This window comes from Telmatherina bonti, assembly GCF_933228915.1.
Source record: "Telmatherina bonti genome assembly, chromosome: 13".
In the NCBI taxonomy this organism is placed as follows: domain Eukaryota; kingdom Metazoa; phylum Chordata; class Actinopteri; order Atheriniformes; family Telmatherinidae; genus Telmatherina; species Telmatherina bonti.
Genome location: NC_136611.1, coordinates 25567769 through 25591829, shown reverse-complemented (window position 1 = coordinate 25591829; position 24061 = coordinate 25567769). Strand labels below are relative to the sequence as shown.

General features: G+C 39.3%; 1 protein-coding gene across 2 annotated transcripts in view; it reads right to left on the bottom strand.

The window, feature by feature from the left end:
- Positions 1-4887: 4887 nt before the first annotated feature.
- The window catches only part of grk5l (G protein-coupled receptor kinase 5 like), a 22740-nt gene continuing 3566 nt past the window's right edge, over positions 4888-24061 (bottom strand). The window contains exons 2-16 of one of the 2 annotated variants that reach the window (XM_079251528.1): positions 12320-12415; positions 12102-12214; positions 8396-8473; positions 7976-8073; positions 7725-7817; positions 7217-7280; positions 6996-7136; positions 6720-6910; positions 6585-6622; positions 6355-6444; positions 6064-6272; positions 5837-5974; positions 5450-5587; positions 5200-5331; positions 4888-5104 (exon numbers count right to left, since the gene is read on the bottom strand). In XM_079251528.1, coding sequence (XP_079107654.1) covers positions 5021-5104; positions 5200-5331; positions 5450-5587; positions 5837-5974; positions 6064-6272; positions 6355-6444; positions 6585-6622; positions 6720-6910; positions 6996-7136; positions 7217-7280; positions 7725-7817; positions 7976-8073; positions 8396-8473; positions 12102-12214; positions 12320-12415 — 1703 coding nt within the window. In that variant the 3' untranslated portion in view covers positions 4888-5020. Of the gene's footprint in view, positions 5332-5449; positions 5588-5836; positions 5975-6063; positions 6273-6354; positions 6445-6584; positions 6623-6719; positions 6911-6995; positions 7137-7216; positions 7281-7724; positions 7818-7975; positions 8074-8395; positions 8474-12101; positions 12215-12319; positions 12416-24061 lie in introns of both variants that reach the window. The other variant, XM_079251527.1, reaches the window with a different exon arrangement.

The window sequence follows — 24061 nt, the reverse complement described above, 5'->3', positions numbered from 1 at the left end:
TTTTTTTGTGTGTGTTGTAGAAGTTTCTTGCAGCTTTAAGAGGAATTGAAAAACTGTAAAAGGATGTGTAACACAAAGGCTCTGATCTTTGTCTGAGCTGTGAATGTTCTGAGTGGCAGAGACTGCTGTTTGGGCTTCTTTCTGTGAGAGCTGAAAGCATGCGTATTTATAAGACGGTTGGCCACAAGGCCATCTTGCTATCACTACGTAGATAAACACACGAATCAGCTTGCTGTTCTAATGACCATGTCACCAAGGTTGCCTCGTGGACACGACGAGCATGTTTCAGACTCTTACAAACACTGTGGGAGATAACATCCAGTGCCTCCCTCCCTCCCTCTGCTTGGCACACATACACATACATCCCATACCAGTGGGTGACACAAGGAGGAGCAAGAAATGATGAGAGCATCCAGGAAAGATGTCAAATGAAGAGACCCTGAATGACTCATCCATCTCTTCATGGTCCCTTACAGCATAAAAACTGTGGAATTCAAGGGTAAAACGTTTTACATTGGCTTTGGCTTGTTTCTCCCTGATTATGATGGATAGCTCTGAATGAGCTTTCATAACTACCATGTCATTACAAGTGAGTAGAAATGACCTGTCAGCAAGTCAAATGTTCTGGACTTGTGGTTTCTTTTTAACAGCTGGCAGATTATTTTGATATAGATTTATGTTTATAATAGTTTTTCCAGGGGTCTAATCAAACCCGAACTAAGTGACATCACTTTGTGCATAACAGTGTACTTAAATGTTTATTTCTTTCTGAATGAGTCACTTGTTTCCTGACAAAAAAAGAACATACATAACATCATGTGCAGCCTTATTACCTTATCTGGTTTCTAGAGATGAGATGAAATGTAAACAGAAGGTATTTTATCTTGTTTTGCGTGAGACTGCAAGAAAAAGAAAAGCTCTAAAAGCCGTAGCCAAACTGAAGCTTTGTTTAAAAAAAAAGTGGAGGAATGCAACCAAGTTCTGGTTATTAAGAGACAAAAGATGTTTTGTCTCAGTACATGTAGAAAGGAAATAATTAGTCATTTTTCGATGAGTTTTAAACCAAATTTATCTTTTATTTATATTATTGATGTGTTATATGTGGCATTTTTGTGTTACTTTTTTGCTGATGATTGCTTTGCTCTGATACTTGCAAAACGTAATAGAGATAATACTGAAAACAGGATGTACTGAAGTAAACAAAAATGCTGTGAGCTATGCTGCGTAAATTATCCCCATTTTGAAAAAAAAAAAGTCAAACATAATTAGGTAGAGAGCAATAATTGTCATAAAAAGTGATCCTATCAAAGTTTTTATGGTTAAACTCTCCCTCTTTCTGGTAGATTTTTTCAGCAGGCTCAGTCGGATGACAAATGACTCACCATCACCTGATTAAAGCATGTTTTGTGAACCTTGCTTACTTAATCCAATAAAAATACAAAGCTATCTAACAGTAATATTGCCTCAGCGAACTCCACGTCAAACATGCACTCAGAGTCAACAGAGTATGCCATCACAAGCTTAGAAACCTGACAGGAGAGAAACGGGTCATCTGATTAGTACAGGAACGAGAACAGAAAAAAACAAGAAGTGATTAATAAATCCTACAGTAAGGCTGAAGTCACCTTAACCTGCAACCTCACTTCCATCCGGCCTTCTGCAGCCTGAGTTCTCTCATTTAACAAGGGAACACACAGGCCTGGTACTAGCTGACCCCTCACACAGCCAGAGGGGATAAACCAACCATGTCTCTTGCACTGTAAAGCTTTTTTTTTTTTTAACAAAGAATCTAGAGCCAAAGTGGGTCATATGCCTGATTTGGCAAGAGTTGTATTCTGTTTTAATGAGCTTCAGTCTTGCATCAAATTGCTTTTGTTTAATGTGGATCAAAGGCTGGCAAGAGTACCTGAAATCAGAAGGTCAAAGAGTCTATCCTTATTATGACTACAAAAAATGTTCTTTTTAGTCATTTTGAACTGAATTATTATTGAATGGAGTTGTATTCTTACAGGTTTAATTTTGCAGTGCCACTGAGCTGTAAAAAGGTTTGGACAAGACTTTTCCTTAATTATCTATGTATTTAGTTTAAGCTTTTATTTTGACAGAAAATGGTTGATGTCAGTGCTCGTACCCACAGCTTATTTGCAAAATGGCCACAATGTTTTGGCATTTAAAAAGTCACAACAAAATATATAAGCATTTCCAAGTTCAAAGAAATGTTTGCCTTAGTGCAGCGATGCAAAACGAAGACGTTTACTACTCAAAACATCCATTTAATATCAGCCTCAGATGTGCCAATACATTTTTTGTGTGTATTGCACCTTCATTTAATGCAGAGGAATTATTACAGCAGTGAAATGTTGTTTAATTTATCAGTGCGTATTTCTTACCAAATGCAAATGTGTCCTTCAGATAAAACTACTTTTATTACTAAAACAGACTTCAGTTAGAAACTGCTGTCACCTCTGAGGTCATGCTTTTCCAAAAACCCTCTACTCACTGCCCAGTGATTGTCTGCCTTAATTAGTGACTAACTGAAGCATTAAATAATACAAATATGACAGGGTTTTGGTGAATGATAATCCTAATTTTAAAAAAGGATGACACACAAAACAAGTAAAAACGTTGCTGTCCCATAGTGCAAAACACAACAAACATTGCACAAAAGTCACATTTTTAATGCAAAATAATATTTTAAGTCATGACAAAAAAAAATTAAGATGATAAGCTGGTTGTGTGTTTTTTTTTTTTTTTAAAACTTCAGTCATCGCAGCATCTATGTGCACCAGAACAGCATTATTTCAGGAGATTATAAGGCGAATGTCTGTAAGTATAAGCTCAAATTTAAATATGATAAACATGTAAGCATAAAGACAGAGCAGACAGGGCAATTAAGAGACAGACGAAATGTTGAGTATTCAAACTATAGTACAGAGTTTATTGGGACTTGAATGACACAGTGGGTTTGGCTTTCACATGCACTCAGCACTTTGCTGTACATCACATTAAGAAGGAAAATTCCCTCATGGACTCCCTGCACTCCATCCTTTACTCCTCCTTCCCTTTGCTTCCAACAAACATGTGTGAGTCTGTGTGTATTTGTGTTCCTCAGCGAAGCAAACAAAGCATGAAAGTCAGAGAATAAACAAAGTGCTGATGTCTGTGTGGGCATTGTCTGGGAGATCATACTAACAAGGAGGCACTTCAGTCTGATTCAGATTTTTTTCCATATCAAGTACGCAGAGAGAGAGAGAAAGAAAGAAAGAAAGAAAATAGGCCTGTGTGAGGGCGATTAAAATTACTGCATGGAACAGCTTTTTACTAGCTTAAAGAAGGAAAATACCACATTCTCAAAACAAGCAGAAGAGACAAAGCTCTTCCTCCCTTTTAATTGGCTGTGTCGCTGCGAGAAGGCCACTTCTTTGTGTGGAGATCCTCTGGTGTCTTCCTCTCCTCCTCTTCCTCCTCCTAGGCTGTGACATGAAGGAGCTGGTCTGATTAATGAAGATTTAGATAAGGTAAACATTTCACATAGCTGCTTATACCCTGTGTCTTGATTACAGCTGGGCACAAAACAAGAGGAAGACCCTTTAGATTTGTGAGGCATTTTGAAGAGCACATTAAGGATAGGTATCAACGGGCAAAATATGTGTATAAAAATAAAATAAAAACTGTACATGAAACAACAATGGCTATGCAGCAATATCGTTTACATGGAAAAGGCATAGGGAGAACAAGAAGAACACTTAAGTTTTGAATGTAGAAAAGAAGCGGCAAGTGACAGTATCAATACAATAATGTGCCTTAATGATCAGAGGTAAAACATTTTCATTTGGTTAACAAAACAGCATGACAATATTTCAAACTGTGCAACTTGTACGTCAGGCTGAGTGCATGTGTTCCTCTCCACTCCATGGGGACTGCAGAAAATTTAACCAAAAAAAAAAAAAAAAAAAAATCTGTCTCTGTACAGCATATTAATAAGGTTTTTAAACTCCACATAATGTCAAATATAAAGTGACACTGTAAACCAAGGGAGACAACTTTTGTGTGTATAAGATGGTAACATCAGTGGAATGAGGTATGCAGAAGCGAAAGAGATACAGCTGTCCATACTTACACTTGTCCATGCAATGAAAACACAACACGATTCTCACAATTCTGAATGTGTGCATCTATCTGATTGTGTATGTACTCTGTGTTTATGTGTGCTTTAAGCAGTATGATATGTCTGTAGGCTCATATCTAGAGAAAGTGTATAAAAGGGATCACACATTCTGATCCTCCTGTGGTTCTACACAACAGCTAAAAACCTTCAACAATTCAACATGACAACAGTATCACAAAACTAAAACTGCAATCTTTGGCCTGAGTGTACACAAGGCAATGTACATTATGTGTTGAGGTTGTTGAGGTGATGTGTTCTGAATGTCTAGGAGTGATCTGAGGTACAGGAGGTGAAGCACAAAGAAAGAATAATTTAAGAGTATGAGTTGTGCAGATGGTGACACGTAAAGGTTGTAGATAAATGAGAGAGATATTGTTACAAGATGCAGGCCAGAAAGAACAAGACTAAAAATGACTGAAAAAGAAACTCCTTTTTTTTTTTTGGGAGAAATAAAAATATTCACCGAGACCCCAAACTTCCATTCCCTGTGGTGGTCTTTATTATACAGTGGATCCCCTGAATATTAGTTTTTATTCTATCCTTTAGTTTTCATCAACATCAGTGGCTCTGTTCTATAGTCCAACAATCCTGAGGGTAAGTAATGTTTGTCCGAATATTTCCAAACATCTCTGCAACATTGACCGTCCTACAACAAATGCCCAGAGTCCCCCCACCCCCTCTCCCCCATCCCCTTTCCCTCCCACCCTCCCATGGGCTGACCATTTATGCTTTTAGACAGGCTGTCTCAGGCTGCTGCACAGGCCCCAGCTGTGAACCAATCAGCAGCAGGGAAGCCCTTCTGAGCTCCTTCCCTTTATGTTTTTATGTGGCTCCCACACTGTCATCGTGCCACTAGGGGGCAGAGTTGGACATGGAGTCCACAGAATTTACACTGGAAGACTGCACACGGCTGTTGGAAATAGACACCTCTGGGTGCTGCGGTAAATTAAAAGAGAGAGAAGAAAAGATCTGTGTGGGTTAATTTGAATGAGCTTGTCTGGGTTTGCAAGAGCATCTGTGGGTTCACTTACGTGCCTCCTGAAGATCCTGTCCAGCAGGCTGCGTCTGGGTGGCTCTGGCGGCTGATTCCAGTCTAGATCCGGAGGTCTCGTCCCTTGTGGCCCAAACACATTCAAATCTCTGAAACACTCAGTTTCTATCATCTTAAGGAGAGGAGAGAACAAAAAAAGGAAAAAATAAAGGGAGAGAATATTTGATGACCATTAGATGAGCTACTCCAGCACTTACACAATCCCTACCCCATAAAGTACATTCATTTACCTCATTCTGCCATGGGATGGAAACACTTCCTGTAGCAAATTTGGAGTAGAAATCGTTGTCAGTTTGGTCCAAATTCACTCCCTTGACCGTGGAGAACTGCTCAATGTCCAAAACATCCTTACAGTACACTGCCCGAGGCTGGGAGAGGGCAATGACCATGGAAAAATGGGGTTGAGCGGAAAATGAAGAAACAAGTTTATCTTAATAGATCGTTCATCACCAAAGAATTTAACTTGATGTTCTTATGAGGACCTTTTATCCAGTAATGACCATTTTGTAGTATCTTTGTTAATGTAACAACTGAAAGAAGCTACAGTAAGGGCCTAGCTTAATAGCAGCTTTTAGCTGCGGGACTGATCTAAACATGCAGGAACACAAAACACTCACATCAGGTACGAAAGGAGGCTCCACTATTCCAGCCTCCATTCTCTTGAAGTTGATGTTTTTGAAGAACGAGTGGGCCTTGACGCCCGCTGCTCCATCTGCCTTGCACCCCAGCCTCTGCTTAGGGTCTTTGGTGAGCAGCTGGCCGGGTAGAAGATGAGATGAATCATTCAGATGTTCATTATTTTATATTCCTCTGTGTACACAGACACCAGTCCACAAAGCCTCACCATTCTACAGATCGCCTTGGCATCCTCTGTAAACTTGTCGTTGTACTCTTCCTCTTCCTCTTGCACCCTCCTCTCCACTTCCTCCCGCTTTACTCGTTCTTTGCGGGCACGGAACGGTGATCGTCCAGCTGTCATCTCGTAAACAAGGCAGCCCAGTCCCCACCAATCAGGACTCATTGCATACTTTTCATTGTTGATCACCTCTGGAGCTGGAGAGAATTTGAAACAGCTTGTTTTGGTTCAATAATTAGAAATTGTAGTTTTGGAAATGTCAAAATTAGTACATCTTACCCATGTAGCCTACTGTCCCAACTCTGCCTCTTATAAGTTCTCCATCAGGTACTTTGATGGCCAAGCCCAGGTCAGAAATACGAATGTGTCCTGCAGCACAACAACAGAGTTATCAGAAGCTATGTCATACATCCACACAACTCATTATGATGCAACAGTGTGGTTTGACAAACAAAATGCTGTGCAAAGCAGTAACCAGAAATTCAAGCTACTGATGTTTCAAAACTCACCATTGTCATCTAAAAGGATGTTCTCTGGTTTCAAGTCCCTACAAATAATAAATAATATGAGGAACAAAATAATCAATTCACACTGAAACATGGGAAAAAAGTCTGAAACTTTACATTAGTGCTTTAGAATGCTACCTGTAAACAATGGATTCCCTGTGTAAATGATCGAGTCCACAGCAGATCTGAGCAGCATAAAACTGGACTCTGTCTTTATCGAAGCCAGGCGTGCCCATGTTGTAGATGTGAAACTTTAGGTCTCCGCCATTCATTATGGTCAGCACCAGACAGAGAGCATCTTTGGTCTCATATGCATACGCTAAGCTCACCTTAAAGAACATAAGAGCCTGTTAAGTGGGATAAATGTACTACATGGATGCAGATATGCAGCAAAATATTCCCTTTTTTACTCACAACAAATCTACTGTTGACTTTCTCTAAAATCTGCTTCTCATTGAGAGCCATTGATTCTCCTTTTCTCTTCTTGATCCTCTTCTTCTCCAGCTTCTTGCAGGCGTACATCTTTCCAGTTGCTCTGACCTGACAGGCACACACCTGAAAAGACAAACAAAATGGTAAATAGCAGAGCACAATGCTTTAGAGATGACAGTTACAGTTCTAGCTCCATGCCTTACCTCTCCAAATCCCCCCTTTCCCAGAACTCTGTACTGTCTGAAGGTGTCTTTAGTGATTGGTTGCCTGACAGAACACAGACACAGCAAAATCCATTAATAGATGCATATGTGATATTGATCAAGACAGAGATATTATCTGCAGAACTCAATATCATCCAGAGTCTGTTTCCTGCACAGAGGGTGGGGTCTCTTGTACGTAATTTCAATTTCCAGACATAGATACAATCAAGGCTGCTTTGCAAGCCTTCTGCACTTTGTATAAAATATTTTCCATCTATAAATGTGATTCTTTCTGAATCGTTTTCTTTTAATCCAGAAGTCGTTATCTTCTTTAAACTTCAAATATGTGACAGTATTTAACAAATAAAAAGGTCCAATATTTTGATTTAGTTGCTATTTACTTACAGTTGTATTTGTTTTATGGCTTCGGGTGGAATGCTGTGATGCTTTTTAAAGTTCCATAGTAGAAAGATACATAAAAAAACAAAGAAAAAGAAATAAAAACTACCTTTCCAGCATCTTCCACTGCAGGAAGCGGTCAAAGTACATGCTGTTCTGGTAGTCTGCAAATGGAGCTCCACTCAGGTAGTCATGTACAGCCCTGGTCCAACACACAACAGAGTCAACTCAATCAAAACACTTACAACAGAGGAAAAAGAAAAATCCATTTAATAAAGTAAAATTTTGGTTGCAAAGTAAAAAAAAAAAAAAAAAGTGAGACACCTGAAGGCAGGTGAAGGTAAAGTGAATGCTGCTCACTTGCGACAGTTGCTGAAGATCTCTTTACAAGGACTGAGCTCCAGGTTTTCTCTGCATTGCTCTGCAAAAGCTTCCGCAATGTCTACTCGCTGAGGTGACTACATTAACACATATAAAACACAGTTAGATGTGTGCACACATGCACAAAAAAAACCACTTTATTTTATGCACCAATGCAACTTAGTGAGAGATGCATACACCATACATTTTTGGTCTATTACTACACCAGTGTAGTAAATTTATTCAGTTCATTGCAAATATTCGCAATTCGACTGTTGCTACATCTGCTAAGCTGCTATGACATATAGATCTTTTAAGTTTATAACATTATCAACAGGATAAAGATTTTTGCTTTAGCATACAGATTTAGGATAAAGAAGGCTGGGAGGATGATGCAATGTGTCAGATAAATAAACTTACTTGTTTAGAGAGAAATGTCTTGATGATCTGGTCCCCTCTACTTTTTCTTTTTTCATCAGGTGTCACCTCATAGTCTTCCTGAAAAAAAAAAAGGTCCATCAGTTAAATCCACGCATAATCAGTCATCAGCGTCCGCAGATCCTAGTTAGGTCATAATAATAATAATAATAATAATAATAATAATAATAATAATAATAATAATAATAATTAGATTAGATTTATCTTGCACTGACATTTAACCTATTATTTATCCACTCCACATTCATACTTGGTGAGGACAAACAGCATCTGGGGCAAACTGACAGAAATGTTGCTTCTCCAACCACCACAGGAACATTCATACTTATTCATACTCCAGCGATGCTGGAAGCAAGGAGGGTGAAATGTCTTGCCAAAGGACACAACAAAAGATGACTGAGGTGTGGGATTCAAACAGCCAACCTTCCAGTCATTGGACAACATGCTCTACCACCTGAGCCACAGCCACCCCAGAAGCTCCCTTTTATCATAGCATCAGTTTAGCATGATTAAATATTTATTAGATCTACCAGATCAGATATAAATCATTCATTATCATATGCAGCTTGCCAGGAAGTGAATTTTTCTGAACTTTAGCTGCAAAGCTAACCACGCTATTTTAATCATTATTTCAATAAACTATTATTTAACAATAACAGCAAGAAACTAGATTAACTGTAGAAAATAATAATACATTTAAAAAGTAAAGAATATCTATAAAACAATTTAAAAAGGCTCCTTTTCCAGTCACATTCAGTCCATACTACTGTGCTCTAAATTGCAGAATCTGATAAATGATTTGCTCAAAATAAGGAAACATTCCCCCTTAAAAACCTTTAATGGAAAAAGAAAACACAACCAAAAGATTAAACATAGCTCAAGTGTTTTATACCCATCCAAACAGAAGAAGTCAGCTGAGATAAATGAGATGTTACTAAAAAGAAAATCCTCTTAAATTACACTGATGATGATTTAGGACTTGGGCCAAAAGGCCGGATGCTTAACTTTTCCTCCTCTGTGCTTTTCGGCAGTGAACCCCCACCCCACGAAACTTCAATTGAATTCTCTCTCTCTCTCTCGCTCTGTATTGTACAAAAGCCATTTTTTCATGATTTTCATTGAAATGATGAAGCAGCTGCTGCTTGGTCATGACGAGGCCACTTCACAAACACAAACCTCTCACTCCGCATCACTGTGCTCTGCCGTCACTCTCACATAAACATATGCTGCTCTCTGCTCAGCGTTGAACATATGTGGCCGCTGACACAAATATGTTGCGCCCTGAACATTTCACAAAGGCGGTGACATGAAAAGCGCTCTGACGCATTTCATCGCCAACCCTTTTAACTTCCCAAGCAGCAGGGAAGCAACATGGCGCCCATGCTGCATGGTGGCCCCACTCTCTCTATTAGTGGGCTTTTTCCAGCATGGTCCTGCGTTGCTTGGCAACCACACAGTAAACACGGTGGGATTCCTTGAGGTCCTGGAGTGTCACAGTGTGTCACTCTAGCGTCAGCAGCTTTCCACTACAAAACACACACACACACACATACATATTCACATATATATACAGTGCATGCACACTTAAGCCCAGAGCTTAAGAAAAAAATGGGCTTTAAAAAGCTACAACGTCACTGACACTTTAGAGCATTGTGGGGGAAAAAAGACCAGCATCAAAATATGCCAAATACAAACTTTGAAAAAATTGACTGAAATAAACAGCAAAATAGAGAAAATTGAATTATAATTGCCACCAAGGGTTGAGAAGCTCCAGAGACTTTACACACAGATGCTCTCATAAACTTACACACATGATCCAACGCCATGTGTAAAAGGGCTGTCTGACTTTTATTCCTTTGAGATATATATATATATATATATATATATATATATATATATATATATATATATATATATATATATATATATATGTGTGTGTGTGTGTGTGTGTGTATTGTACACATCACTTCCACTGTAACTCCAAAGTGGCACTCCTTCCTCCAGTCCACACACTCCCTCTTCCTCCTCAATTGGTGTTTTAAATGCACTCCTCCTCTGTTCTTACTGACTGCCGACAAGCAAATCCTCTAAAATGACTAGATTACATAATAAATCTGTCAATTAAACTTTACAACTGTGTACAACTGTGCTATTCAGTCACTTGAAAAACAAGCATCTGTCCGGTAATCACACTTAGACCTGGCTTATTAAGTGCTCAGCAATGAGCCTGGCATCAGAGTTTCTCACCATGGACTGACTGCAGAATTAGCTCAGCATGCATTTTGGATGCAAGTGGGTTCCCTCTAGCAGAGGTGGTCACTTTTAGGAGTGGGCGGTTAAAAGAGGCCAGAGGAAGGGAGGGATGGGGGGTGTGTTAGGATTGGGAAACAATGCTGCCCTTTCTGTCCTGTCACATGCCCACAAAGATATTCTGGGCAGAGATAGATAAAGACTTAAATGTGTCATGTGGGAGGTATTTCGTCTAGACACAGAGTGGGAGAGAGATGGGGGAAGAGGGGCAACAAGCTGGGTGAACTGCCAGGGGATCTGACTGTTTGAATAATCACTTCTCAGTTAAATTGTCCCTGTGGCTGCATTACCAGCACCAGTGTATTTACAGCCTACAATGCAATCAGAGTGAGTACACAGAAATGGTAGACAGTTGTGTGTTTACAAAGCAATATTCATTCACAGCAGACGACTTTTCCTGCTCCGCTGATAACACACCTGGGTCTTCATTGAAGAGTTGATCATGTGCAGTTTACAATAAAAATATGATTTACAACACAAGATTTCATAGGGATACAAGCAATATAAAGTAATTAGATTCCAGTTTCTCATCATCATCTATTTTTCCTCTGTATTTGGACTAAAATGTTTTAAGATGATGTTTAAAGCAAAATGAGTCAGTTTGTAGAAACAAATATTATTTGATTTAAAAGCAAAGACATTGATAAGGATGTTTCTTTGTCCAACTACTGGCAAAGATGTTAATGTTAAAAAAAGGGCAAACTTCAAACTGAACTTTGAACATGTTATCAAGGAGCTCCGCCAACACATCAGCACTGTTAAGGAAGTATTTAAAGAAAAGCAACAATGTCTTTGAAAAGCTTAAAATTATGGGTAAAATTATACATCTTTGAGTTTCTTTAAGTCATGGTTTTATATTTCTTTTATTCGTCGCTAAATCCGTTATGCCTGCATTTGTACTGTTGCGCTGTATATAATGTTAATATATTTACCAATCTTTGAAAAAAGCATTTTCTATGTAAAAAAAACTCAGTCCTGATGCTTAATTTTATTCTAATTCCAGTGAATCTGAAACTGTCAATTCAGTAAAATGACCTGTTTTAGTTTTTTTTTTTAAAAACAAAAAGATCACACAAAAGGTAATTATTTAAAATATAGAAATTCTGTTGGCATCTTAATAATTACATATAAAACTTGGTACTCAGAGAGGGAAAGGATAAGCCATTGTACAGCTGAGCTCTCTAAAGAATGTTACTCTCACTAGGCGCCTTGACAGGTAAGAAAATTTAATTAGTTGGAACTTAACCTTGTATGATAACAAATATATCAGTGTGTATATCCATATATGACTTTGATATAGATTCCCAGTGGTCAGGAAAATTTTAATGGCGACCCTCTGGTAAAAAGAGACACACTGTTTGCATGTGTGTGTTTGTACCATTGCGTCCAGAAGCTGGATGCATCGTTGCAGGTTGGATCTGGTCTCACAGTACAGACGGAAGAGAAGCCGTCCAATAGGTTGTTTCTCACAGATGCTGACATAATCCCTCTCTGCAGGAATAAAAATAAACACACACATTTGACGCACAGAGTATGGAAACACCAACAGATGGATAAATCAGCGTCAGATGTGGGAAGCACACAAACAAAACGTACCAATAATTTTTCCTAATTCAGCACACTGGCTTATATGGGGAAAACGAAGGATCTCCTTCCATTTTTTGCTCCTTCCTTTCCTCTTTCCTCCTCCACCTGTGGTGGCGGAGAAAAAAAAGAGAGGTAAAAACATTACAAAGACAGGATTCCATAAAGTTGTCAAAGTTCATTTTCATCAGTGGGAAGCAAATGAAGGCCTAATCCCTAAACGAAGTGGGAGAAAGAGGAGGGGTTGTGTGTGGGCTCTCCCCTGAATGAAATCCCAGTCTCAGCATGTATGTACAGTATCATTCATAGATTATGTCTCGCTTCCTCTGTAAATCTCACCACTCTCCGCTGACTTTCTTCCTCACTCAGTAGCTTTTTTGAAAGTGGAACAGCATGTGTTTAATGTGTGTGAGTGTGTGTGTGTGTGTGTGTGTGTGTGTGTGTGTGTGCGTGTGTGTGTGTGTGTGTGTGTGTGTGTGTGTGTGTGTGTGTGTGTGTGTTTGCGTTCACACTATTCTGACTGATTCAGTTCCCATTTAAACCTGGGATCCAGACTGGAATCATCATCAACAACAACAACCCTACGATACCAAAAGTAAATATCTTTGCTTTTTCTCTTTCATTGCTTCCCCAACCAAAGAAAAATCACCTTTGCCTCCTAAGCTATCAACCACACAGAAGTAAACACAATTATGAGAGCTTATTTCACTGGTTTCCCATCCCTTTTTGCCTCACTGTGCTCTACATCATGTTCAACATCATGCTTCTCCTGGTTTTTGTTTATCCTCATATACTATGACTGCTGCAATGAACTTAACAGGGATTTCCTTTAACTGCTGTGGGCAGTGGAAATTCGCAGCGAGCGGCTCGCCCAGTGTGAGAGGCTTTGAGAGCAGGAGAAGCAATGACAAGCAGACATCTTTAAGTAATAACCCAGGAATGTGAGACGCAATACGTCATGTTGGAGCCTCTGAGTGAGAGCTTTAGAAGTTTTCCCATCAATCCTGCTGCATTATGCTCTCATCTCTTTCTTCCCTGCTGTTTGCTCTTTTTAAACATGTCTCTTGATCTCAGATACACCGCTGTAATACTCTTAAGCTCCCACTTAGACTTAAATGGAAAAAAAAAAAATCTAACTTGCAAGTTTGTTTTAGCGTAGACATATTCTGACGCCCCTCCAAGCTGCTCCTATGAAAAACAGGCACAGAGGTATCAGTTTTGCACAGTGGCCTTTCTGTCTGAGTTTGCATGTTCTCCCCGTGTCTGCATTGGGTTCTCTCAGGATACTCCAGATTCCTCCCACTGTCCGAAGACATGTGTTAGGTTAACTAATCACTCTAACTTCTCCACAGGAATGAATGTGAGTTTGTCCTTTGATGCCAGTGGCACTGGCGACCTGTCCAGGGTGTGCTCTGCCTCTCACCTGATGATTGCTGGAATTAACTCCAGGTGCCTTTTATGCTTAAATGAACTAAGTGGCATAGAAAGAAATGAATAAATAGATAATGTATATAATTCAGAAGTATAAAAAGAAGCCTTAATTATTATTTTAATACTTTCCTTGCAAGTTTGCTTCACAACAGAGTTATGAGCTTTCAGGGACACCCGTTACAATCTCAAGTTGAGTAGTTTTCTTCAGAAACACACCCAATGTCATCAAAAGTTGAGTACACAGAATGTTACCATGTTGCCAATGACAAATAAATTCCAAAAAGCAAGAATGCATTAATAACTGAAGTCAAAGTATCCTGAAACAATCATTAACTGCCAGCACCTGCTCCACATCGACATTACTGTAGACCAAACAAGCTATAAACTGGCACACTTCCTTATTCAAGCACCAGTTGTGCTCTGAAAAACAGTTAATGTGTAAAGGTATTCTGCACAACAAAACCTCAACATACTCTCTGGCATGGTTAAGTATTTTCATCTCTTTCAATAGAAATATGGCTTCTGCCAAAGAGAACAGTTAATGAAAAAGGTCACTGAAGCTAAAAATGAATGTACTTGTGATACTATAAGGCATTCGGGGATAAACCAAATGGCACATATTTCCTGTAAAGGGTCAACTTGATGTCAAATAATTGTACCAAACATTGGCGCTCCACCCTTGCATTCAAATTCTGCACAATGCCGAGACAACTACAAATAATGTGGTTCCTCCTTTTTCTGTGTGTGTCCTGTTTTTGTTCCCCCCTCCCTGATCTCTAAGCTTATTTATTTTTCATCTTCTTTTCCTCCTCATCTGCTCATTCTAGCTCCTTGAAACTCAGTCACGAGTCAACAATTTTTTTTCCCTTTGAGACTCTTGAACCTTTTTTTTTTGTCATCCCCACATCATGGCGACCAAATTGCTGGCCTCATTTGCTGCTTCAGGCCCATGAACACTCTTTGTTTCAGGGTTGTTTGATGCGTACAGTTCTATGGACCATGTAAACAAAAAAATGACTGATCAGTAATTGACCTCATTTTGCATCTTTGCTTATGAGCCTATAGTTTTGTCTGCATATGATCATGAGTAATCAAGTTAGGGCTTCAGAAAAAGGCAGCAACAAAGACCCGGTAAAAAAAAAAAACAGATCTCGATTCTCTGCATCGTTAAAACAGCCAATTTTAATTCAATCGCATTAAGATCCAATATTTGGTTGACAGAAACAACTGCTTGCACACTGAAATAAAGGCTCAGTATTCTCTTTCCCTGCCTCCAGCCACACAGGTCTCACATCCTCCCTGGACCCACAGCTTCCCTTTTACACCTCTACAGCTTAATCCTGCACCCCCAGTCAATGTCTTGGCATCAATAATATGTTTCCATTATATAATGCTGCAGCCTCAGCAGCATCAGTGTCAGCGACTTAAAAGAACCTAAATAACAACATTACACTTCTAAACAATTGAGAGGAGTCCCTATTGTGTATTGTTGTTGTTGGCTGTTATTTAGTGAGGTAATCTGAAAATAAGTCTGCTCCAGGCAGCACAGCAAAGATCACTGTAGGTTCATTTGTGTGCATAGCCCGATACTGCCAAAGAAAAAATACCAAGTAGCAAGAATTATGCAACAAAGCAGAGTGCATAAATTAATATTTAGTATCCGGCTATTTTATGTTATTTAGTCGTTTATCTTATCTTGTTTCAAATCATTTTGAGTTTGAGAGTTTTGTGTATTTTGGGGTATTTAACACTGTGTGGAGAGGAACAGTTTGTAGGAAATGAAGTATTCATTCATTCATTCATTTTCTATACTGCTTAGTCCAAGTTAGGCTTACAGGGAACAGATGAGGTGTAATTAATACTATTTTTTCAAGTGGATATCCTAATAAGTTTCTGTAATTGCAATACAAACTTTAAAAAATGTGTGATGAACAAAATAATCTTGTTTTTGAGTATTTTTGCTCCACTGATACTGTATCAGTATCAGTATCTAGCTCACTTAGACCTATTACTAATAAAAAGAGGCTTGACAAGAGTGACAGAAGTCCAAGCCACAAATGAAGAATCAAAGTGATCTATGTTGAACATAAAAGCATGAATCAGAATAACCTCAAGATTTAACAAAGTAAAGTGAATACAAATGTGAATTTACAATGCTTACAATGTTTGGGACTCGAAATGTATTAAAAAAAAACCTTGTTGGTCCCATCTGATTCTAAAATATCTGCATTCAGAAAATTAGTGGATTAAGAATGAAGAAAAACTGTTTTTCTTCTGACGCCTTTGAAATATCTCAGCCTTCAGTCCAGTAAACCATCACTGTCTGTAGCTCATATCATACATGCAACATAATAAAGACTTTCAATTAAACATCCTCATTTTACTAAATATAGCCCTTTATCATGGTGAACCAGACTTCTTTGCAGTGTCTTGCCAGTCCTTTTGTCAGCATATTTAGTTGGTTCAGGTGCTTCAAACAACTTGAGGCTTTTTTCCAGGGGGAATTATGCGTAACTTCATATGCAGACAAACCCCTCTAATCCCCAAAATATGTAAATATTGTGAACATTCATAAATTAAATTATATCATCTTCATATTATGGACTTGGCCATCAAGTAGTAACAAGATATTTCCCAGTGTCTCACACTTGTTGCTGTTAAAAAAAACAAAACAAAACACAACTGTTGTGAGATGAAAGAATTTCCATAAATGCATTTTGTACATGATGCATGGCTTCTGCATTTCTGTGTGATGAAAAAGTAAATCTTCCGACAGGAAATGAGAAATTACCTCTTGAGGGAACTTTACAAAAGGATTAGTTATATCAACAGAAAAGGATGCGCAAAAATGTTGAAATCACAATCTAAAAAGATCAGAAGACAAATAAACAAAAACCCTTCTCCTTACTTTCAGATGTTTGTCCAGGGTGTCAGTAACAGGTTTCCTGTTTACCTAAACCCAGCTATTAAAAGTACGAATGTGTTCACAAAAGTCCTCCATAAACCACCCTTGGTGCTCCGTTTATATTTTTCTTGATTGAACAGTTTTGCCTCTAACATGGTCTGTCACTTACACATGAGCTGAAATATGCACTGATCTGTGGATTTGCTGCACACAGGAACTTGTCAGTCTAATTTGTTCCATGCGGGCAGTGTGGTCGCCGCCCTTTATTTATGTTTCTGCTAAGCAGTTCTGACATCATCAAGGCATGTCAAGTGCAGCAAAATATAAGGTCAGAGAGAGAATGACATCCATCTGGCAAAACATCGGGGGGTTACCGGCATCCCAAACATCTGTGTGTGTTTGCGCGCACACACTATGTCTTTACTATGACCTCTCTCGTAACGTCCTCATGCTCGATTTAACCAACATGGGCAGTACTGCAGGGCCCATCCATCGACACGTTTAAAAACATCCCTGCTTAGCTGTGAGGTTATATTCATAAAGTGTTGACAAATAATAATCTGAGCCTTTAACCATTTTACAGACATGTGCTCTATTTGCAAGCAACTGCACAACAGTGTCACCCCAAATGTGAAATTTATCTGCTGTGGACAACCAGTGTAAAACCACATCCTGAGAGCCATGCTGTGCAACTCGCTCATCTATCTCACAACATCTGCAGCAGGATAGGATGTGAGACAAACTGGCACTGGCAGAAAAGAGTGCTGCAAATACTTTATGAGCTGTTCTTTACACCTACGCTGCAAAAAAAGTCAGAAAGATTTTGGTGGATTTCTGTTTCTCTTTACTCATATTCTGCCTGTGTTGAACCTTGTTGTCAGAAACAAATGATTATGTCTTTCTGATTATCCAAGTCTTACTTATTTTCACATCTCCTCCTTTGTCTGAGCTGTTAAATGTCGCCCTTGCAGTTGAGTCATGCTGTGGTAGCGAGGTATCGACACAGTGAGGCCTACCAGCACCAGACACTGATTCAAATGTCTTTGTTCTCTCAGCCGTCTTCTTCCTTCTCTCCTTCAGTGTCCAACTGTTAAGCACCTGGTATTTATTTGCATGAGACCTGCAGGTTTGGACCAGACTTCTTGCCAATGCAAAAACAAGAATTGTAAATACACAACATGCAGATTACATAGGACTGACGTTTGAATGGCACACAACAATATCCCCTTCCTGCTTGACAGAGTGCTTGGTTTTACTTTATCGTGAGAAACACCTTGATGGCAAAGCACCAGATATACATCTGTCACTTGGGTAAAAAAGGAGCTGTGTGAAAGCTAAACAGTTTTGCAGGTTGTGCTTTTTGTGAGCTGTGCACATCTCATGTGTCAATGTTCTGCTTCTGTGTGACGCATTTAAAGGGATGCAAATGTAAATAAAGAAGGGAGATACGATAGTGTATATAACCAAGTTATTATAAGCATATAGGCAGTTCAAGCTAATCCACTCTAGGCATTAGTTTCACAATGCCAACACCACCCAAGTCAAAGTGTATTTTTGTAGGGCAAAGAAAATGTTTTTCTTTTTGCTGAACAATGTTTTAAAATTTTCAAGCTTCTGAGCAGCTAATACAAAAAATAACTAATTAAATAACTAAAATTAAAAATAAAATAAAAATAAATAATAAAAAAAAAATCAAATTAAATCACTAGTCATGTATTTGTACAAAGTACAGGACTAGTTATTTAAAACTAAATGAGCTTTATCTTCAGCTCCCATTTATTCATGTCAGAGCAGCTCATTGAAGAGTTTACGCTGAAGCCTGCAGCAAGTGTGCCACAGGAAGCTGGAGGAAACGTTGGCCAGACCTGAGCAGAAGGGGAGGACTATAGCAGGAAGAAACTCTTTGTTGACCTGTTCCAGCATGATGTCATGTCGATGCCTCTGTCCAGCCACCTTATTATTACCATTCTCAACGAGCCTCTTCGTTTACAAAGGCCTCATTATGGTCATAATAAGAGAGGATGATCCAGCTGCAGCATCTGCAAACACACTTAAAGCAAACATTGATGACATATTTTTACTTTTATTTACACTAAACTATTCTTTTGGCTGCTGCTGCAGGGAGCTCACATGTTAATCCACTTGATGAGGGGTTGTATACTCCAAATCAGTCATTAACAATAAAAGAGAGATCTTATCAGGTATTTTTATGCTAGCTGTGTCCCACCACTTTTATACGCTGCACTGGCGACAGCAACCAAACCCAACCTGACTATAAAAACGTGGCTGTATGTAGCATGAAAAAAACACACTCCTGTGTAAATCTGATTTACAGCATGGCGCATATTGGCCTCAAATGTACTACTTGCACAAAGCTTTAAGAAAAGTACACATCTGTGCCCATTTTCCTGTCTTCATATCCTTGTAAACATTGCTGTTATAAATAGTGCGGTGCTCAAGGGCAGCAGCCGCAATGTGTTATTACAAAGTGAGGTGGTCAAACCAGTCCATGACCTCAGAGCTGGAGAACTGTGACAGTTGTCGCTAGAGTAGCTTTATCACTGAGTGTGAGTTCAGGAGCGAACAGCCAAGTGCATGAAGAAACTCGCATGCAGGGGCAGAAATCTCCCAAAAGCATGCAAAAAGGCAGGGTACATTTCCTGTATGGGAACATTCAGGTGCCACAGGTTTCCTACTCTATAAATATACTAAATATGGAATGTGAGGAGGGGAAACATTGAATAGACTGAAATTATATAACACACTAGGGCTGTATGATCAAAGGGCCACACACAGCTAGGCAATACATGATGTTTGCCCAACTATAAAAGTCCAAGAGGATAGAGCATAGTTCAAATGAGGCCATAGCCATAACAGGCAGCTTTTTTGCTTTCAACAAGGTGTTATTGTGTTTATTTACTTGAGGAATGTTTTGATAGGTGGAACAATCCAGCAACTCCCTGAAGGTTGATCTTAGTTTTGTCCGGAGTGGAACTCAGCGGTTACGTCACAAGTGAGCAAACACTAAGGAAAGTGCTAGCTATGAAAACAAGAGAGCTGACTTATGAACCTGATGGGGCATGTGGTACATTGTACATGGCCAGATATTAGCAGGTGTGCTCTTTCTCTCACACACATAAACCCTTTCCAGAAATAAGGTGAAAGTAATTTTGCATCCTAGTCCGGTTAATGCCATCTTCTCTGTCCTCACAGGCACACATAATGAAGACTTTTGTTGCTTATTGTCGACTGATGTTGACACACAATGTTCTGCAATTTGTTCCTGCAGTGGAAACATCCTTCCAAAAGAAAAAAACAATAAATAAATACATTAATAATCCAGAGAGCCCTGCAATGGACCTGTCCAGTGTGTACCCTGTCTCTCGCCTAATGATTTCTGGGATAGGCTCCAGCTTCCCTGTAACCGTTATTTGAAAGTTGCTTTTTGATAGCTGCTATTTAAGCTTTTACCCCATTTTTTCTGGTTTTCTAAGGCAACTTGGCCTTATTCAGCAGCATGTTTTTCTTTTCCACTGTTGTTGAAACCTTAAACTAAGCCCCAAGGTAAAAGATTTACAGTATGTTTACTATGTTGGAAGCTATACAATGATCTCTTTTCCTTTCAGAATGTACTGTGAAGAATCTCTAAGCTATAAATAATCTATAGTGTCCCACAAAGAACCATAGCCACATCTACGCCAGTGTTTCCTTCCTCTAAAAGCACTGAAATTGTTTAAACTGAATTGCTGTATTATTTTTTATTTTTTTTAAAGTTTATTGTAAATCTGCAATGTCAGAGCTTGTGCAGACTTTTGCATTTAGCTCACACAGCACCTAACAGGAAGAGGTTCAAATCTGGCAGTATTGATTATTTGATTAATGTACATCAAATATTCATAAGATGTTCCATTAAAGAGAGATGGCAGCAGCAAGGAGCACAGGAAACAAGACACACTAAAGTGCTGCATAATATTATTATATATGGTTGGTGCATTCCTAGAGTGGTTTAATGACAAGCTGTTAAATTTAACATTTTCTGCATCCATTCCCCCTCAGCCCACCCTGTCTATGTCTACTTTAGATAATTGTCTCCTATATTTCCCAGAATTCCACTTGTCAACCCCCAGAGAACAGGCGTGAACTTGTTGCATCCAGCTGAGTTACGTATACTGTATGTGTGGGTAGAGGCAGCAGTAACAATAGAGATAGTAGGAGCCAGAGAGATGAATTTTTCCACTCAAGAAAAAATGAGTCACACTCCCACTCAAAACACAGCGAGCCTTTTGGCATGTTGTCAGTGAAGAACTGGGTATCTCTGCTTCTTTTTTACTTCATATCACTGGATATAAAACTGCTTGAGGTCGTGACTTTTCAATTCTGGCAGATTTGTTACAAAAAAAAAAGAAAGAAAGAAAAGAATTGACTCGATGGTGACTTGAATTTCCAGCTAATACGAGATAGAAAAATCTGTTTCATATAATTACAAGAGATATTGTTTCTTTAGCAAATACTGTCACAAACCTTGAAACAAAATGTCAACCCCTTACATTGTATATTGTAAAAGTTACTTAGTTAATATATGTTACTCACCTAATACCTGTTACTTAGAACAAAACTGTCAATCCATACCAAATCAATTGGCAGGTGTTGGGCCAAACATGTGAACAGCAACAGAAAACCAAAGGTGGCTCGCCCACAATGGGACTCCACTCATGGAGACTTTACTGGTGTAATAAAGTAGTATGGAGCCCCTGCAGTGCTTTTTTTTTTGTTTGTTTTGTTTTGCCTGCCATATAATCACATCTAAATCTTTCTGTTTGCCCAGTGACTTTTGAAAAAAGCCTTTGCATTTCATGTCTGCATATGTGAGTGGGCTATCAAGATTGTGTGCAATAGCAGGTTAATTTGACCACAATTTGAGTTAATTTTCTTTGTAAACTGATGAAAATAAAAATGACAATTTTTTTTTTATTTTTTATTTTTTTTATCATTTTTCCTCTTTGGCTCAATATTTGACCAATCTCTAGACATATAAGAAAGCAATGAGTTGCCATGTTTCAGCACCCAGCGAGCCGTCGGGAGGGATTTAGGGCCTTGCTCAAAAATAAATGAATACAACTACTCACAAATCAATGAGTAATTATATCGTATAACAATGACAACAATGAAGGGTTGTTCCCAATTTCACAGCTTTCTCTCCCCAAAGTTGAACATTTGAACAATTAAAAAACAGAAGTGCAGTTTTGCTGTTGAGCCTGTCTGTCCACAGAGGTCATATCTAGGAGAAGATTGTGGCTGAGTGCTTTGAAGCATGCCTGCAATAATAATCAAGTGAATGCCCTTTGAGAGAAATAAATGAGATGCTTTGGCAGTTTTTTTTTTCATCCTTTGCCACACACTCTTGTTGGAAGAACCCAGTGAGGAAGCTATGGACTTGCTACTCTCTGTTGTACATCACAGTCAGCACTAACAAAACTCTCTGTCCAATAAAAGATGACAGAATTGTGTGACAACAACCTCCTTTCAGAGAAATCTTGAAAGACAAGCCCCCCCAGGCAAATGTTTTTGTGGACAAGAGAGAGAAGGCTGTGTGTGACAACAAAGACAAAGAACCTATTGCACATTATTCATACTCATAGTTATCATTAGCTCCCATGCGGATGATCAGATGACAGAGCATAGTTCAAAACTGTGCGCTTGACAGCCAAGGTTTGCTGGCAGGTGACCCAGCTCATTTCCCTAGAATTCTGTCAGTAGTAATGACGGGTGCTCTTTCAGCTTGCTAAGACTTGCCTTGGCCTCACATGATGAAGCAACAAAGCCAGCCACTTGCAGTAGCTCAGAGACAGTTCAGAGCACACAGCGGCCACCCAACTCCATGTTTTATTAAATAAGTCCTGTTTAAATGTCTCAGGGAACGGCTTTGTTTCGTTTTCTTTTGTTTGTAAATGTTTAATTATGTAAATTTTTACTTATGTAACAACATCAACCGTACCAACAGCCCAAATGAGAAAGCCTACAGGCGGAGTGGAATTCAGTAGAATCACCCAAACTAAACACTTCAGCTCTGTTACCGCAATTCAAGAAAAGGCATTCTGGACGCAACAATGCAGTTTTTCCCCCTTACTCTCATTCACTTCGACAGCTGATGACGTTTGCTTGCCTGGCCTGGAATCTACGACGGCTGCCAGTGTGAGTTGTGAATGGGATTGCAGGCATATAGTGCCGCTCTCACTGACACACACACACATGCACATACACATACACATTTTGCGCTTAGGGTCTACTGCACTGATGTTGCTTGCGTCACAGTGGCCAAGTTCAGGTTACATTTAAACAAAGGAATTCACCCCACACCCCTCATCTGCTAACACAAGCGTACATTTACACTGTACCCTGGTATTAACCTTCATTCAAACTATATATCCACTGCAACACCAAGAGCCCATGGCCAAACCAATTCTCACTGAAAAAAAAAAGAAAAAAAATGCCACATCAGGACTGAAGAAACTTTGTTCCTTCTGATATGCTGTGAACCTCAGTTTCCTGACAAACACAACAGAGACACGAGAGCATCTCAAATCAGCACATCTGCACTTCCTGCTGCTCCGTCACGGTGAACAGATCTGTAACAGTCAGATGATACTCAGATGTCCATGTCGGAGACTGGGGTGTTTCATTTCACCGCATACTCATCATCCATAAAGAATCTTCCGCAGAGACCGGAGAGCAGCTCCACAGGAAGATGGAGCTTGGATGGCAGTAGCCCACTCAGTTTGTTATGTAACAATCAATTTGATTAAATAGCTTATAGGCTGCATCAAACCAATAGTGTGTAATACCATTTAGCTTTATGTAAGACAGGGGTCACTTAACTAGATGGTTCAATGTGGTCAGAGCTGCTTTGCCCCCCCCACCACTCAAAATGTGTTGTGTCTAGACTCTGTGGTTTACATACAAAAGCTCATAAATCTCCTTAGATATGAAAGTTTTCTCTCACTTCCAGCTGGTTTTAATGTCGGTGTAATCTTGGAAACCAGGGTCAAGTGTTTACAGAGTCTTGGCAGTGAAACCCAGACAAACTTTCTAACCAAAGTACCAAAGAGCAACGCAGGTTTGACAGAAGGCCTGATCGGCTGCTTATAACCCCAGGCTTACCAAGACATTTTATTAACGCTTAGCTCATGTGGTTTCACTGATTTGGAGAGTGTGAGGATTGTGGTATAAACAAGCCACAGATCGCAGTGTAAGCTGGGCCTTCGTGTAGTGCGTAGTTGGGAGCGTTTGTACAGAGGATGCTTGCCTCTCACTTCAGGTCTGGCTTGAGACGTACTCGCATAAACAAACAGGAATAAACGATCTTTATTTGCTCCATTCGCATTCTCGCGCTGTTGCTAGTATGTGACCTAAAATGAGCC